Below are 18167 nucleotides of genomic sequence, written 5' to 3'. Positions count from 1 at the left end.
TGGTCATTTTTTGAACTTTTGTGGTCATTTGTAGTCATTTTGTGGGTGTTTTCTGTCTTTTCGTGTTCATTTTTAATCTTTTTTGTATCTGGTTTGATTCTCTTAGTGTCTCTTTGTTGTCATTTTTCGGCTTTTATGGTAATTTTTAGTCTTTTTGTAGCTGTTGGGAGTCTTTCTGTGTTCGCTTCTAATCTCTTTGCTTTATTATGTATTTTGATCATGATTTTTAGTCTTTTGTTGTCATTTTTAGTCTCTGTGTGGTTAGTTGTCGTCTTTTGTTATCATTTCGAGTCTTTTCACCAGCATTTTAGTATTTTTGTGGTCATTTTTAGCCCTTTTGACTCCATTTGTAGTCCTTTAGTGGATGTTTTCTCTCAGTTTGTGGTCATTTTTAATCTTTCTTGGTAATTTTTAGTCTCTTTGTGGTTAGTCGTAGTCTTTTGTGATCATTTGTTATCACAGTATGATCAGGAACATGCACAAATTAAGGTGTATCATCATTGCTCCATTGCTGTTTGTTCACATAGACACACATAAACCCAAAGTTTTAAAAAGATCTGCTCTCTTCCAATGATCTAAAACGCCATCAGCTTGGGGATGAGATGGGCCGTTATGGAGGAAAATGTTTGTTTTGCTTTTAGTGTGAGCAAACCTTGAGTCCTTACCTGCACCCAGTAGACGTTAGATACTCACTTTAGCCAGCTTTCCTGCTCAAAATAAATTTAAATCTGTATTTTCCAGATTATCTGAAGAACCTCCCAGAAGACTCAGAGGATTATAAAGACACACAAGGTCAGATACAGAGCAATACTCGTCATCCGTGTCTGCTTTAGTGCTGAAAGTCTGTCCGGCTCTGATGCTTTATCTCTGCTGTCCGTGCAGCTGCTCTCAGCATAGTGAAGGAAGTGGCCAACCATGCTAATGACATTATGAAACAAGGGGTGAGTCCTGATGTCATTTCGGTTCAGCAGAGATGGTCTGCTTCAGCTGTGTGTCTCCTTTCATCTGTGTGATGTTGTTTTTCATTCAGGACAACTTCCAGAAGCTGATGCAGATTCAGTACAGCCTCAACGGTCACCATGAGATCGTCCAGCCGGGGAGGGTACGACACCGAAGAGATTCCCCCTTTAACATGTTAAATCCTGACTGAAAACAAAGTGCATGACCTCACTGTCACACATGTGTAAATTCTATGATAGAACTGCCAAAATAGCATTCTTTTTTCTCATTCAGACATACAGACAGAACATTTACATTTTAATATTTATTGCAGAAACACACACACCCAGCCTCATGTCAGTACCTTCTGAAATAAATAGGGCTGCCAAAATCATCTACGAAAGACATAAAATCGTCCACTATTGACATAAAATCGTCCACTAGTGACATAAAATCGTCCACTAGTGACATAAAATCGTCCACTACTGACATAAAATCGTCCACTACTGACATAAAATCGTCCACTACTGACATAAAATCGTCCACTACTGACATAAAATCGTCCACTACTGACATAAATCGTCCACTACTGACATAAAATCGTCCACTACTGACATAAAATCGTCCACTACTGACATAAAATCGTCCACTATTGACATAAAATCGTCCACTAGTGACATAAAATCGTCCACTAGTGACATAAAATCGTCCACTAGTGACATAAAATCGTCCACTAGTGACATAAAATCGTCCACTATTGACATAAAATCGTCCACTAGTGACATAAAATCGTCCACTATTGACATAAAATCGTCCACTAGTGACATGAAATCGTCCACTAGTGACATGAAATCGTCCACTATTGACATAAAATCGTCCACTACTGACATAAAATCGTCCACTACTGACATAAAATCGTCCACTAGTGACATAAAATCGTCCACTACTGACATAAAATCGTCCACTAGTGACATAAAATCGTCCACTAGTGACATAAAATCGTCCACTAGTGACATAAATCGTCCACTATTGACATAAAATCGTCCACTAGTGACATAAAATCGTCCACTATTGACATAAAATCGTCCACTAGTGACATAAAATCGTCCACTAGTGACATAAAATCGTCCACTAGTGACATAAAATCGTCCACTATTGACATAAAATCGTCCACTACTGACATAAAATCGTCCACTAGTGACATAAAATCGTCCACTATTGACATAAAATCGTCCACTATTGACATAAAATCGTCCACTAGTGACATAAAATCGTCCACTATTGACATAAAATCGTCCACTAGTGACATAAAATCGTCCACTAGTGACATAAAATCGTCCACTAGTGACATGAAATCGTCCACTATTGACATAAAATCGTCCACTAGTGACATAAAATCGTCCACTATTGACATAAAATCATCCACTAGTGACATAAAATCGTCCACTATTGACATAAAATCGTCCACTAGTGACATAAAATCATCCACTAGTGACATAAAATCATCCATTAGTGACATAAAATCACAGAGAAAACAGTAATATTCTGGTTGTGACCGTGTGGAGAGACTCTTCATATCATCCATGTGACAGAGCAAATGTGAGACTCATTAGAGTCATAAACAGATGTGACGTGTTTTCAAGTGCAGCTGTGTTTGCAGGTGTTTCTGAAGGAGGGCACTTTAATGAAACTTTCCAGGAAAGTCATGCAGCCTCGGATGTTTTTTCTGGTGAGTAATCACAGGACGTGTTGAGCCTTCCTTTATGAATTCCATCTACACTATCAGATGTTTATTTATACGCTGTGCCTCTTTCTTTTATTCTGAAGGTTTGTTTTCCTTTGCTTCCACAGTTCAATGATGCTCTCATGTACACCACTCCGGTCCAGTCTGCCCAGTACAAACTCAACAGTGTTCTCTCTCTGGCTGGGATGAAGGTTGGACACACTGCATATAAAGCTCACCGTTTTAGTCACAAAGCATCACTTTTAAAGTCCCTCTCTGGTCGTTTTCCTGTTTTTATATTTCTGACCCAGCAGATTTTATCAGATAATCTTCAATCATGTATTTTGCTGCTTAAGTAAAGAAACAAAATTATTCTTTGTGACACACACAGATGCATGTGTTTCATTGATTCCATCATTTAAAAAAATATTTAGATATATATATATATGTGTGTGTGTGTGTGTGTATATATATATATATATATATATATACACACATTATTATTATGTTTATTTTTTGGTATTTCTTTCTATTTTTTGGTGTATGTATATGTATATACATTGTTATTGTGGATTTTTTGTTTTACTTATTTTTTGCTCAATTTTTTCTATATTTGGGTTTTATATATATACATTTTTGTTTATTTTATTTTGCTCTTTTTATATTTGGGTTTCTATATATATATATATATATACACACATTTTTTGTTTCATTTATTTTATTTTTGCTCATTTTTTCTATATTTGGGTTTTTATATATACATACATTTTTTTGTTTATTTTATTTTTGCTCTTTTTTATATTTGGGTTTCTATATATATAATTTTTTTGCTTCATTTATTTTATTTTTGCTCATTTTTTCTATATTTGGGTTTCTATATATATAATTTTTTGTTCCATTTATTTTATTTTTTGCTCATTTTTTTCTATCAGAAATCACTGAAAACTCTGAACTGCTGTTTACATATCTTAACAAGTGCATGGGAACTTTTGTACCTTATTCTACAAGTTAAAAAAAATCCTTTGTTTTCACCTGAGAGGCTCTTCACATTATGTTCTCCTTTATTTTTACATCCGATTTAATGTTACTATTTATTTATTTTGTTATACCTTCAGCTGATGAGCTCTCTGTGGATCTCCAGACTTGAATCGCTGATGCTTCTGTGCAGCAGCAGAGTGAACACGGCTCACATGCAGCCCTCAGTGTCGGGTGTTGTTGTTGTTTACTGGTTTGTGGTGTTTGTTTCCAGGTGAGCAAGCCCAGCCAGGAGGCCTATCAGAACGAGCTGAACATCGAAAGTGTTGAGCGCTCCTTCATCCTGTCTGCCAGGTCAGCCTTCGGTCCTCCTGATCGACTCCTGTGAGCCGAAAACATTTCTGATGAATCTTGTGCTTTGTGTCTGCAGCTCTGCTACTGAGAGAGACGAGTGGCTGGAGGCCATCTCCAAGGCCATAGACGACTACACCAAGAAGAAGATCACCTTCATATCCAGCCGAAGTCAGGAGGAGGTAAAGCTGTAAATCTGTGTGTTTAGTTCACCCTGAAAGCTGCCGTTCCAACCCTCGTTGTCTCCTCTCAGGCAGAAGGTGTTGTCGACAGCGGGGCCCCGTTAGGCTCCAAGGCTCCCATTTGGATCCCAGACCTGAGGGCCACCATGTGCATGATCTGTACCTGTGAGTTCACGCTCACCTGGAGGAGGCATCACTGCCGCGCCTGTGGAAAGGTCCGTACCGCCTCCACTGCTGCTCCTCCTGCTGTACAGTCGCTTTAAGCCGCTCTGCTCATAGCCGTTACCTGTGTGTCCGACAGGTGGTGTGTCAGGCCTGCTCTGCTAATAAGTACTACCTGGAGTACTTGAAGAACCAGCCGGCTCGGGTTTGTGATCACTGCTTCGCCAAGCTGCAGGAGAACAGTGAGTGAACGGAACGATCAGCAGCAGCTCAGGGATTTCAGCGGGATGCACCTGAACGCAACATTAATACATGTTTGCTGTACCTGGACACATCCTAGCACACATTTGTTGAACCTAAACACACCATAACACACTTTGTTTGTTCCTGAACACACCGTAATACACCTTGAAGACAGCTGGACATTATATAATACATATTTAAGGTCCCTAAACACAGCATAACACACTTTTAATGCACCTAAACACACCACAGCACACTTTGTTCCTGAACACACCATAATACACCTTGAAGGCAGCTGAACGTGACATAACACATATTTAAGACACCATAACACACTTTTAATGTACCTGAACACGTCACATTGCACGTTTGATTCCTCCTGAACACACCATTATAAGTTTGATGCACCTGAACACAACATTTCACACATTTCTTGTCCCTGAACACACCATATTACACCTGGAATGCACCTGAACTCAACATAATACATTTTTAAGGTTCCTAAAGGCACAAAAGACACTACAGCACACATTTGATACACCTAAAGACACTATAATACACCTTGGATGCACCTGAACGCAACATTACTACATTTTTACTGTACCTGGACACATCATAACACACATTTGTTGCACCTGAACACACCATAACACACTTTTAATGCACCTGAACACACCATAACACACTTTTAATGCACCTGAACACACCATAACACACTTTTAATGCACCTGAACACACCATAGCACACTTTTAATGCACCTGAACACACCATAACACACTTTTAATGCACCTGAACACACCATAGCACACTTTTAATGCACCTGAACACACCATAATACACCTTGAATGCAGCTGGACATGACAGAATATATATTTAAGGTCCCTAAATGCACCATAATGCACTGTTAATGGACCTGAACACGTCATATTACATGTTTGATTCCTCCTGAATATCACACATTTGTTGTCCCTGAACACACCATAATACACATCTGATGCACCTGAATGCACCATAATACGCCTTTAGTGCATCTGAACACACCATAGTACATTTTTGGGGTATCTAAAGACACTGAAGACACCAGAACACACACTAATTATTGAGCCTTTATGTACTTATGGCCTGTTAAAGACTAACCGACTAACACTTTTGAAGAGGTTTGTAGATGTTTTTCTTAGCATACCTGCATAGATTCTGTGTATTCACTGAGCATTGCTGTTTTTAGGTGACCGCTGTGCCTCAGCTTCAATTTCTCCCATCAAATCTGGAGCGTTCTCCTTCACTAGAAAACAGAAGAAGATTCCCGCTGCGCTGAAAGAGGTGAGAAACTCGGCCTGGCTCCGTCTGCTTTCAGGCTAAAGCGTTCCACAGGTTTTGCTCCTTTTTCTGCAGCAGCGATGTGAGCGTTTGCTTTCCGTCCAGGTGTCCGCCAACACAGAGAACTCCTCCATGAGCGGCTACCTGAACAGGTCCAAAGGCAGCAAGAAGCAGTGGAAGAGGCTGTGGTTCGTCATCAAGAACAAAGTCCTGTACACCTACGCCGCCAGCGAGGTACTGTCACCGTGCGAGTCGAGGCTTTTCTGAAGTCTGTGCGGCGTTTCCTGCCCTCAGATTGATCGGTGTTTTCTCCGTGCAGGACGTGGCGGCGTTGGAGAGCCAACCTCTGCTGGGTTTCTTCCTGAGAGAGGAGAAGAACGGACCGGCTCAGAAGCTGCAGTTCAAACTGTACCACAAAAATACACTGTTTTACATGTTCAAAGCTGACGACATCCCCACAGCGCAGAGGTACGAAACGACACGTTCACCTGCTTAACGGTGACTTTATTTACGCAGAACCTTTGACCCTCGTGTCGTCCTGCGGGTCAAATCGACCCGTTTTAGTTTAAAAATGTGGGGGGAAAAAAACAGCTTTCACATTGAAACTTCTGACGTCCACATTTTCAACATTTTTGGAAAATCTTTGTGAACATTTTTTTGGTGGGAAAAAAAAAGAAGTGTTAAAAATGTTTCTTTAAAAACACTCACATAAAATTCAACTAAAATCCAGCAAACTTTACTGGAAGTTTTGCACATTTTACTGATATATATTTAATCACTTTAGATATTTTTAGGATTTTTTGGAAGATTTTTACTCATGTTTTGAAAATATTTCCAAAACATTTCTTGCCAAATTTGGGGGATTTTTTAAAAATAAAACTTTTAAGGGAAACTTTTAAGGAATTATTGGAATTTTCTTCCTGAAGGTTTTGCAAATTTTCAGAAATTTGGTTAATTTTTCTGCAGAATTTTTGAATTTTTCTCAAACAAGGAAACTATAGTTTTTGGTGAAGACAACAGGAGGGTTAAAATAAATAGTAAAAATGGCAATAATTTAAATGAATAATTAGCTAGATTAGCAATCAGAACAAGCAAAGGAATGGGGCAGTTTTAGAAAATAAAGAATGAGATTAAAGTTAGAAATTAAAAATAAAAAAATCGGAGAATTAAAGTGTTAGAGAGAGACGACATTAAAACAAAGAACCAGGCAGCTGGAAGTAAAATAAAACAAGGAAGAAGATCTAAAATAAACAGGATTTAATACAGAATAAAACACTAAAACTAGGTAAAGCTAAAAGTGAACCTGGTGTAAAAGGAAGTCTGTAAAAGTGGGTTTGAAGAAGTGATTTAAAAACCAAGAGGGAGCTAGTGCAGGGAAGCCAGGATAGGAGAGATGTGATGTCGTCTGTTAAAAGCGTAAGAAGCCGAGCTGCTGGAGGAGATGGAGGCGACAGAGGAGCTTCCAGATTTACACACTGGAGTGGCTGTAATAGTTTAGTTTGGAGCCTCTTTGTTTCTAGCTGACAGACTCAGGGCTGTGCTTTTATTTAGTCTACACTGAACTGACAGCTAGCAGACTGTGAGGAGATATTCACTGAACCTGACCAAAAACGGTCAAAGATTTTAGTCCTGCTGGATTAAACAGCATCACTGTTAGCGCTGCGCAAAGTTTACAGCTGATGCTCTTATTTTGAATCAACTCTAAGTCAGACACTAAACTTAGAGCTACATTTCCTTCAGTTACGTCACAATAAAAGACGCTGCATGTTTCACCGCTTCATCAACACTTTTCCTGTTAAGCTAACGACGTTGAAGATGTCGCCTGTAGAGAATTCTAAAGCTTTTTTATTGAAGTCGTTATTTAGCTGAACTGGACCGTCACTGCACTGTTTGATTTTACTTTTGCTGCTTTCACAGCATTTTTGTGGCTTCAAAGTTAATCAACAAGCAGTTAGCCGAGGTTAGAGGCCGGCTGAGGAACTTAGAGGAGCTTTTATCAGATAAAAAGGAAAGAAATCTGAACTAAAAGAGAGTAAAAAAACCTACACCCTGGAAAAATGCCCCTCTCAAAACAAGAAAAAAAACTTATTTCAAGGAACTTTTACCTTGAAGTAAGTGAAAAAATCTGCCAATAGAGCAAGTAAAAAAACGTCTTCATAAGATTTCTTGAAATAAGATGTGATATTTAGAATCTTGAGATCTTAAAATTAGTTGCAAAGACTTTTATTTTCAGCTGTATTTTACCAGGATTGTCAACCCTCCTGTTGTCCTCATTTACGGCACCAAAAAATATTTTGCCTTGTCTGACAAAAATCCAAAAATTCAGCAAAAAATTCCCCAAATACATAAAAATTTGCAAAATCTTCAGGAAGAAAATTCCTTAAAAGTTTCCCTTTTATTTAAAAAAAAATCCCCAAATTTGGCAAGAAATAAAAATGTAATAAATACATAAATAAAATTGCAAATATTTTCATTTAAAAAAATAAATAAAAATCTTCAAAAAAAATCCTAACAATATCTAAAGTGATTACACATTTATCAGTAAAACTTATATTTTCTTTAAGAACATTCGGGGGAAAAAATCAACCAAAATCCAGCGAAATTCGCTGGATTTTGGTTGATTTTTTCCCCCCGAATGTTCTTAAGGAAACATTTTTTTAATGTTTCTTTATTCCATCAAAAAATGTTTAAAAATTTCACTGTGTTCACTGTGAAAATATCTATTTTTTCCCCACATTTTCAAACTTTAAAACGGGTCAATTTGTCCTGCAGGACGACACGAGGGTGAAACAAGATAATTTCAAGATTGTTTGATATTTAAAATGCGTTGCCTTAAAACAAGTCCCTCCATCTTGCTAGAATGTCTCTTGTTAAGTGAATTTATCTTAAATCAAGTGGGATGAGACATTCTGACTAAAAATAAGACAAACGCACTCGGTAAGATTTTGAGTTTTTGCAGTGCGCTCATTATGCACACACAAGATATTGTCTGAAACAGTAAACTCTGAACAGTTCTAATTTCAGTCGTCGTTTCTCGGCAGTAGCTCTTCTCTCTTGTGTGTTTTCCTCCTCAGATGGATCGAAGCCTTCCAAGAGGCCATGATTCTCGAGCAGTAATCAGCCGTTGAGCGGTGAAGTCGCATCGCAGCCCCGGAGTCTCGTTGATCGACAACTTACGGCCCCCGATTGATGGCAGGTCAGGGGTCACAGCTCAGGAAGGACTCCCGGTGGACTGTCCGCCTTCAACAGAACCCTGCTGCCTTAAACCCGACTGCATCGCCCCCGAACAGCCACATTCCGTCTCTGTAAGCTCGTTTTTTTCTGCCAACGACGGCCTCCGATGCTCAGCGGCGGGTCAAAGGTCAAGTCCAGAAGCGCGTTTGTGGAAGTGAAACCAAACGGTTGTCGGAAATCCTCGGAATTCTGAAGTCTGGGAATGATTTTTAAATGCTGTCAGGTGAAGGAATCACTTCTGTGTGAAGCTAAATATTCACGAACTGTCCATCGGTAGTTTTAAAACCTGCTGTGTGTTTTTAATCGGACACAAATAAGCCCAAACATTTTATTATCATGGACGTCTGTTGAGGGTTTAGTTATGGAACCAGGTGGGCTTTTACTGTGAAAATCAGGCTTCAGCAAAGAAACACAGCGTTGATGTTCAGCTCTTTAGGTTCATCTCTCTGGTTAAGAGATTTTCCTGCTCGATTTTTCGATGTAAAATTCCGATCCTTTCACAATCATGATGTCTGAAAGCATCCTGGAGACGACTGGAAATGTCAGGAACATTGTAGATATTTTTAAATACAAAAATAGTGTATTTTTTGCCAGTTTATCCGCATTAGAACATGAAAAGCAACATTGACCTTTTTTTTTTTCAAAGCCAAGAGCTAATATTTATAAAATAGGAAGATTTATTGTTTGAAAAGCGCAGGCTGCCTCTGATTTTGGGAGTCAGGGTTTGTTAGGAAACACGTTTCCGTCTAAACCGTGACGTGTTTTTTGAAGTAAAAGGGTCTTTTTTATGAGCAAACACTGTGGAAAGTATGCATGAACTACATTTCTGAGGAAATGCTCAAAAGAAACACGGTTTGAATCGACAGTTTAGTTTTTACAGACATCACGCCTTTTTTATATCTCCTGTTTTGAGATAAACTGCAATAATATAGGTGCTTTGTTTGACATTCTTCACGTTATACGATCGATTTTAGCGTCCGGTTTGCATGACTACTCACTTTCCAGCCAGGGTACTCTGAGCTTGTACTTTTAAATGCAGTAGTTTTAAAGAATCTCCACGTGTCGAAGCACAGACGGAGGAACCCTGAAGCTTGCTTTGTCTTAGTGAAGGAATAAAACAGTTGATTCTGTCTTCTGAGCTGTTTGAAGACGCAAACCTGGAGCTACCCAGCATTCATTTCTCCATGATTGTACATCAACGTTCCACTCGATCAGAGTTAGAATCTCTTATAAACATTTCTAAACTGTCAGGCAACAGTTTTTAATAAAATATATATAAATATATTTCTTGTCCTCCTGTGTTGATTTCTTGCCACATTCAGAACAATTTAATCTCCAGTGAGCAGGGCCGGCCCTAGGACTTTGGTGGCCCTAAGCAAGATTTTTTTGTGGCCCCAAAACATGCACAGGGCAACTACCAAATCACGTGCACAGCTTGTAATTGGGTTAAAACACACATGCACATGATTAACAGCAAATATTTATTTTTAAAAAATGTATCCTTAAAACGATAGAGACAAATCCATCCGTGGCTTCTCCAGACCAGTGTAATCGATCAAGTTTGAAACGGTGCCGTGGTGTCACAGTAGCCTAACTTACGCACGAAGCATGGAGTCACCAACTGACTGCTGGTTTATTTTTTCTTTCCTGTATTTTTCCCGTATAGTTTTCTAATAAGCCAGTTTAAATTGATATGTTACCATGATGATTTATGTTTTATTGGAATAAAGACGGGGACAAAATGCGAATCACACACTTATTGTGGTGTGGCCCCCTCTAGTGGATGTGGCTATAAACAACGGCATAGAGTGTTTATGCCAGCGGCCGGCCCTGCCTGTGAGCAGTAAAATCACAGCATAATAACCTGTAAATAACCACAACTCGGGATCTTGTTGCGGATTGGTGCGGCGTCAGCAGTAATGCGGCGTTGTACCGAACCGTGGTGGTGAAAAGGGAGCTGAGCCGTAAAGCGAAGCTCTTGATTTACCATCCATCTACGTTCCAACCCTCACCTATGGTCATGAGTGACCGATCGTGACCGAAAGAACAAGATCGCGGATACAAGCGGCCGAAATGAGCTTCCTCTGTAGGGTGGCTGGACTCAGCCTTAGAAATAGGGTGAGGAGCTCAACTCACATTCGGCTGCGTCTGTTTCCAGAACTTTCCTGTTTTTAATTCTTACCTTTTCCGCACTACTCTTCCTCTTCCTTTTCATCTTTCAAACATCTCTGACCGTGTGCACGGACGTGTTACGTCACAGTGCGTCTGCAAAAAACAAACAAACAAATAAATAAAGAGCTGCCAGTGGAGGCGGCCCAGGAACAGCGGCAGCAGCAGAATGATGAACCCAGAGCCAGGACTGAAGACCGGACCTCACAGCCCAAACATCAGACTGGCCCACCCCGGGCCTGGTGATATCCAGTCATTTTTTATTAATAAGTGATTGTTTCCTTAATAAATAGTGATAGAATTGATAAAGACGTGATCATAATGAACATAAAAACATTTTAGCTTTAAAAAACGTCTGCAGATGTATCAGCAGTCCCTCAGTTACATGCTGACCCACGTGGTGACACCTTAATGTTGTTTTAATCAGAGATTATTTGATCTACTTGTTCAATATTAGAGATTCTTCATCATTGTCCTGAGAGAGAGATCGAGAGATAGATAGATATGAATCCTAAGGCCAGTAATCTCCTAAATTAATTAGGATTAATCATCAGAGAATCACTAAACCAGCTCTGAATCCAACAGGTTCCTGCAGCCCAGAGAGATCTGAGGAACGATTAAACTCGTAATCCAGGAAATTCACCCTGCTGCTCACTGCCTCCATCCAGACGTCTGTCCCTCTACCACTGATCATTCATTTAACTGAGTAACCACTTTGAATGGTTTAAATAATTTACCAGTCAAATCTGTTAATGAGAGCTTTCCTCTTAATGGATTTTGCAACAAAGCAATAAAGACACGAAACAAGAAATTAGACCTGAATTCTGCGGCATGGGGCGGCATGGATCAGTGGGTAGAGTGGCGTCTTGCTACCGAAGGGTTGCCGGTTCGATCCTCGGCCCGTCGTGCTCGAGGTGACCCTGAGCAAGACACCTAACCCCAAATTGCTCCTGATGGGTCGTGGTTAGCACCTTGCATAGCAGCTTCCGCCATCAGTGTGTGAATGTGTGTGTGAATGTGAATGTGTGTGTGAATGGGTGAATGGGATGTATCATGTAAAGCGCTTTGGGTACCTCGCAGGTATAGTAAAAGCATTTAAATAAAGTGAGACTGTGATTTGCTGAATGTCTTCATTGTGTCTCATTGCTGCTGCTGATGGAGGAAACGTTTTAAGTTTTATTTCTGAGAAGGACTCTGGAGCTCCTTCCTGTTTGGAATCAGATCCAACCCGTTCTGCTGCTTCCTCCGCTCCTCACCGGCCACACGTCACTCCTGTCTCCGGTTCGTCACGCGGAGCGGCGTGAGGGTCGTGCGCGATGTTTAGCGTCGTGCACCAGGGTCGGAAGTACGCCCCCACGCACTGCTCGCTCACCGACGACTCTCCGTTAACGGTCCAGGCGGTCCACGTCGTCAGATCTCCCGGTACGCTCACCGAGGCACCGGACGGGACGTGGCCGCCGCCGGGAGCCAAGATGCGGCTGTCCAAAGGCGCCGTGGTGCTGAGAGCCGCCCGGAGACACCCGTCTCCTCAGCCCGCCAGCCTGGAGAGTCTGGAGGCGGAGTGGAGCGAGAGAGGACGGGAAGAGAAGCACCGGAGCCCCGAGAGGAGGACCGATGCTGGGGAGGAAGGAGGAGGAGGAGGAGGACCACCCCGGAGCAGGAGGAAGACCTTCAGACCCCCTGATGTCAGGACCATCTTCTCCCCCGGAGAGAAGGACCCCAGGGTGCAGGAGGAGTCCGGGGAGGGCCACAGCTTCCAGGCCGGAGGAGAGGACAGCTGGTGTGACGTGTGCTGCCTCTACATCTTCCAGCAGGGACTCACCTGTGCAGGTAGGAGGCTGAAGACTGAGGCTCAGGACAGTTTGGTGTCACTGAAATCTGACATGAAATAGATTTAAACTTGACAGATTTATTGCAAAAAACACACAAAAGTTCAATATTTCCTTTACAATTCTCATTTCCACAGATAGAGCGGTAAATTCTGGAATACATTTCTATTGAATCAGCTTTAGATTTGGCTGTAACTGGATATCTTGGAAATAAATATTTGAGTTGACCCAAGCAGGCAGTTGGATAAAGAAGTCTTTGTAATATTTCTTAAGATTTATGGTGTTTATAGTGGCACGAGGAGAGTAAACACACATCACAGGTGGAGTTGATTCAGGATGTTTTTAATGGAGGGAAAGCAAAAATAAATGACATTGCATAGTAATTGTTCAGGAAAATGATCAAAATGAGACAGAAAATGACAAAAACAAGACGGAAAACGAGAAAAACGAGACACAAAGCAACAAAACTGAGACAAGAAACGACAAAATCAAGACACACAATTACAAACCAGAGACATGAAGTTACAAAATTGAGTCACAAAATGACAAAAACAACAACTTAATAAAAAGAACACAGTTAAATTCACAATATTGAATTTGGATGTTATTTAGTAGACATTTTAGTTTTACTTTTGGACGATTCTGGAACAATTTTTGAGTCATTTTGTAAGAATTTCAAGTTATATATATTAAACAATCAAATTTTGTGTCAAACTGGGCAATTTTTAGGTAGGTTTGGACAACATTCAAGTCATTTGGATGACTATTGTGTCATTTTTAAACATGTTTTATTTAATTTTTATTCATTCTAAACATTTTTGAGAAATTTTGGACAGTTTTTAAGGCATTTTCTAAAAGTTTTTTGTCATTTGAAGCAAGTTTAAAGTCATCCTAGACACAGTTAAACGAGTTTTTGACATTTTAATACAATTTTAAAGAAAAAGTCATTCGCATTTTAAACCCCTTTTGGATAAGTTTTTGTCATTTTTAACAGTAATTTTGGTCAAATTTTGGGTCAAATGGGACAATTTTTAGGTAGGTTTGGACAACATTCAAGTCATTTGGATGATTATTGTGTCATTTTTCAACATGTTTTGTTTAATTTTTATTCATTCTAAACATTTCTGAGAAATTCTGGACAATCTTTAAGTCATTTTCTAAAAGTTTCAAGTCATCCTAGACACATTTTGAGTGCAGTTAAATGGGTTTTTGACAATTTTAAAGAAAAAGTCATGCATGGTATTTAGTGCGCATTTTAAAATCCTTTTAGGTTTTCAGAAAAATGCTCAGTATCTGTCAGCATATTTTTCGTGGCCATAGAGTCAAAAATAAAGTAGCAGTTTAAATTTGGAACAGAATCGTGCTGATGCTTGTTGTCAGTGTGGCAGCAGCACTTTCAGGTCTGACAGAGTGAAGGCTGCATGTTTGAACGCTGCTGAACCACAAACAGGCAGGAATGCAGTCGGTATGTGGACGGACCGGTTCAGGCCTGAAGAAAAGGATCCTCAGTCGACCTCCCTCTGTGTCCACCTCTGTCTCTATAACAACAGGAGCAAACCTGTTTGTGTGTTGGTGCTCTGATGGAAATGACACCCAGAAGCTTCTGAATATTCAAACATCTTCAGTGTTAACCAGGATTCAGTGCTCGTTTTACTCCTGCTAACTCTTCACCTATCATTTAGTCAGAGTACACGGATGGGGCTGAAATTTCTCTCAGAACCCGGTAGTAGAAAAACAAAAAGACACTAAGAACCAAGCAATGCAGTGGAAATGATGGAACCACAGTGTAGGAAATACTGGCTGGCTGCTGTGCCTCTAGATGCTTACAGCTGTCTGTTAGATAAACGTTTGGATCAGTAAATAACTGAGGGACTTCTGAAGTCCATGGATACATGTGGCATATGTTTTTAATTAAAGTAAAAATGTTTTTATCTTTATTATGATCATGTCTTTACGAATTCCATAATTATTTATTATGGAAAATCACTTATTAATAAAAAAAAGATTGGATATCACTAAAATAACAACTAAATAACGTCTGAATTTATTAACAACCACCTTCTAATGAGCTAAACAATAATAAAATGAGCTGATTCACAAATAGTTTGGATTGTTTTTGTCACTTTGTGTCTTGTTTTATCATTTTGTCTCATTTTTGTCATTTCATGTCTTGTGTTTGTCATTTTGTGTGTCGTTTTTGACCTTTTGTGTCTTATTTTTGCCATTTTGTGTCTCATTTTTGTGACTTTGCGTCTGATTTTATGCATTTTGTGTCTTGTTTTTGTCATTTTGTGTCTTGTTTTTGTCGTTTTGTGTCTTGTTTTTGTCATTTTGTGTCTCATTTTTGTGACTTTGTGTCTGATTTTGTCCATTTTACGTCTCGTTTTTGTCATTATGTGTCTCATTTTTGTCATTTCATGTCTTGTGTTTGTCATTTTGTGTGTCGTTTTTGTGACTTTGTGTCTGATTTTGTCCATTTTACGTCTCGTTTTTGTCATTATGTGTCTCATTTTTGTCATTTCATGTCTTGTGTTTGTCATTTTGTGTGTCGTTTTTGACCTTTTGTGTCTTGTTTTTGTCATTTTGTGTCTCGTTTTTGTTACTTTGTGTCTCATTTTTGTCATTTTATGTCTTGTTTTTGACATTTTGTCTCGTTTTTGTCATTTTGTGTCTAATTTTTGTCATTTCATGTCTTGTTTGTCATTTTGTGTCTCATTTTTGTGACTTTGTGTCTGATTTTGTCCATTTTACGTCTCTTTTTTGTCATTTTGTGTCTCATTTTTGTCATTTTATGTCTTGTTTTTGTCATTTTGTGTCTTGTTTTTGTCATTTTGTGTCTCGTTTTTGTCATTTTGTGTCTCATTTTTGTCATTTTATGTTTAGTTTTTGTCATTTCGTGTCTCGTATGTGTCACATACACGATTGTCATATAAATAAATGTTAATTTTATAAATGATTGAAGACATTCTTGCTCAGTTTAGGGACAGTAACTGTTTGCTGCTACAGCCTCACGTTATTTGTCATATGAACGTTAGCGGACCGTAGCTTGAAATGTTCAGGCTCAGCTGTCAGCATGTGGCCTCTACAGTCTAGATCTGAATACTATAGAAGCTGTTTGGGATCATCTCGAAAGAGAAAAGAATAAACGAGTCTGAAGAAGAACTTTATTTATACCATGCAGCACAAGATTACCTCAGAAAACCTCTGTCGACCCAGGAGACTTCACAAACACTAAATACTAAGTTTTAAAGCTCGTGTGGTTGTGGATAGAAAGCAGAAACGAACCAGACAGATACAGACCGTCTTCTTTCTCTGCCTTCGTCCATTTATCTCTTTAACTCCATTAGTCCTGCAGACAGTGAGCCTGCTCTGTTTCTCTGTTTGTACTGATGGAGTTTGTGTGTATTAACAACAACACTTAGACTGATATGTCTGCTAATTTAAAAAGCCTTTCCACAGCTGATTACCGGTCAGGAAGCCCACGCTTTGTCCAGCATCAACAAAAGGGCCACCTTGAAAAAGCTTATTCTGTGCTCTGAACTCTTTCCAGACAGTTAATATCTGCATCAGTTCATTTATTAACTCACATGAACAGTCACTTATAAGTCAAGTGTGCAGCAGCAGCAGCAGCAGTTTCTTTTAAAGATTAATTTCTCCTGGAATGTTGAGTCTGTCCAGAGTACACTGTGAAGACTGCCTGTGCATGCTGTCGCTTAAACTATCATGGGTTTGTCGGTTCCAAACTGGAAAAAAGAGGAACTCGAAATGGCAAGAGAAGTTCTTCAGTGGAACGCCGAGAGTCGTCTCTCAAGTCAAAGCAAAGTTTTATTAGCAGAAATTCGTCACAGTGGTGTTCTCGGTTTCATCCAGTTTCAGCCGGCTGCTGCCAACGTGTTGTGTTTTCATGGCCAAAGTTGATCAGTTCTACAGTAATTTGGAACCATAAAGAGCATCTAATCACAACAGGCTTTCTGTGGGCAGCCAGTGTTTATTTTAAAGATATGCATGCAGTTAAAGTAATTCATCAGTTTCTGCTGTCACTGAATGGTACCATACTGGACCCTCACATGCTGCCAATCAAAACAAAGTTCTTAGAGGTGCATCTTTTTTGTGACACATCAATAAGTATTACATAACTGAGGCAGACATTCGTGTCTTCTGTCAGTTGTTGTCGGTGCTCTCTAGTGGACAAACCGTGTGACAGTGGTCTTCTTTTTGGATTTGACCTCAGATTTCCCTTCAATCAAGTCTAAAGTCAAGTCTAAAACCAGTGCACATTCAGCCTCAAAACCAGCTCCAAAACTAGCCTTGAATTCGTCTTAATGCGGTCGACATCCAGTCCAAAATCAGTTTTAAAACCAGCCTAAAATCAAGTCCAAGATCAGCCCAACTCGCAGTCAAAAACCAGTTTGGAATCAAGTCTAAAGCCAACACGAAAACCTGTCCGTGACATTACAAATCACTGTTTCTACATTTTGCTCTACGTACTTTCACTTAGGGGAAGTTTTGAAGGCTGACTGTGACTCACAGTGGAGTAGTTTTACTCTCAATGCTTCTTCTGCTGCTACTATTTTCTTATTCTGTCTTTCTTCTCTTAAAGTGGGTCGACTCTCTCTCTCTTTCTTCCTCTTCCTGTGGGTCGCTCGCCCTTTGTGTCTTTTTGTAGGAGGTGAAGTAACAGAAACCCGCAGAGAGCCGGAGATCTTTGTCTGACTGGTTTAATGTTGCAGCGGCGTGTGTTCTGTAGACGAAGTTTCTGCAGCTCCGTTTCACTCTGTGCTCTTTTATTTTGAAGGAGCAGGCACTTCATGGTAGCTCAGTGGGATGAACTTTCGGATTAAAACGACCTCGTAACCTCTCCTGTAGAGCTGCTGCCCTCCTCAGTGCACACCTTCACACTGGAAAAAATGCCCCTCTCAAAACAATAAAAAAAAAATGCTTATTTCAAACAACTTTTATCTTGAAATGAGGGAAAAAATCTGCCAATAGAAGAAGTGAAAAATGGCTCGGTAATATTTCTTGAAATAAGATATGATATTAAA

At 39.6% G+C, this 18167-nt stretch overlaps 2 protein-coding genes across 3 annotated transcripts in view; both read left to right on the top strand.

Annotated features, from left to right (window-relative positions):
- The window catches only part of LOC110964501 (FYVE, RhoGEF and PH domain-containing protein 6-like), a 49296-nt gene extending 38885 nt beyond the window's left edge, over positions 1–10411 (top strand). For both annotated transcript variants that reach the window (XM_051952106.1, XM_051952101.1), the window contains exons 9-21: positions 742–792; positions 883–941; positions 1031–1102; positions 2600–2668; positions 2791–2874; positions 3912–3991; positions 4068–4170; positions 4242–4385; positions 4472–4574; positions 5802–5896; positions 5999–6127; positions 6213–6361; positions 8968–10411. In XM_051952106.1, coding sequence (XP_051808066.1) covers positions 742–792; positions 883–941; positions 1031–1102; positions 2600–2668; positions 2791–2874; positions 3912–3991; positions 4068–4170; positions 4242–4385; positions 4472–4574; positions 5802–5896; positions 5999–6127; positions 6213–6361; positions 8968–9010 — 1181 coding nt within the window. In that variant the 3' untranslated portion in view covers positions 9011–10411. The remainder of the gene's footprint in view (positions 1–741; positions 793–882; positions 942–1030; positions 1103–2599; positions 2669–2790; positions 2875–3911; positions 3992–4067; positions 4171–4241; positions 4386–4471; positions 4575–5801; positions 5897–5998; positions 6128–6212; positions 6362–8967) is intronic.
- A 2151-nt stretch (positions 10412–12562) lies between these two features.
- rassf3 (Ras association domain family member 3) overlaps positions 12563–18167 on the top strand; it is an 84357-nt gene continuing 78752 nt past the window's right edge. Inside the window, exon 1 of the mRNA XM_051948154.1 lies at positions 12563–13126. Within this exon, the coding sequence (XP_051804114.1) occupies positions 12613–13126 (514 nt within the window). The 5' untranslated portion in view covers positions 12563–12612. The remainder of the gene's footprint in view (positions 13127–18167) is intronic.

The sequence above is a fragment of the Acanthochromis polyacanthus genome, chromosome 1, assembly GCF_021347895.1.
Source record: "Acanthochromis polyacanthus isolate Apoly-LR-REF ecotype Palm Island chromosome 1, KAUST_Apoly_ChrSc, whole genome shotgun sequence".
Taxonomy (NCBI): domain Eukaryota; kingdom Metazoa; phylum Chordata; class Actinopteri; family Pomacentridae; genus Acanthochromis; species Acanthochromis polyacanthus.
The sequence above is the reverse complement of the archived record's forward strand: the minus strand, read 5'-3'. Positions and strand labels throughout refer to the sequence as shown.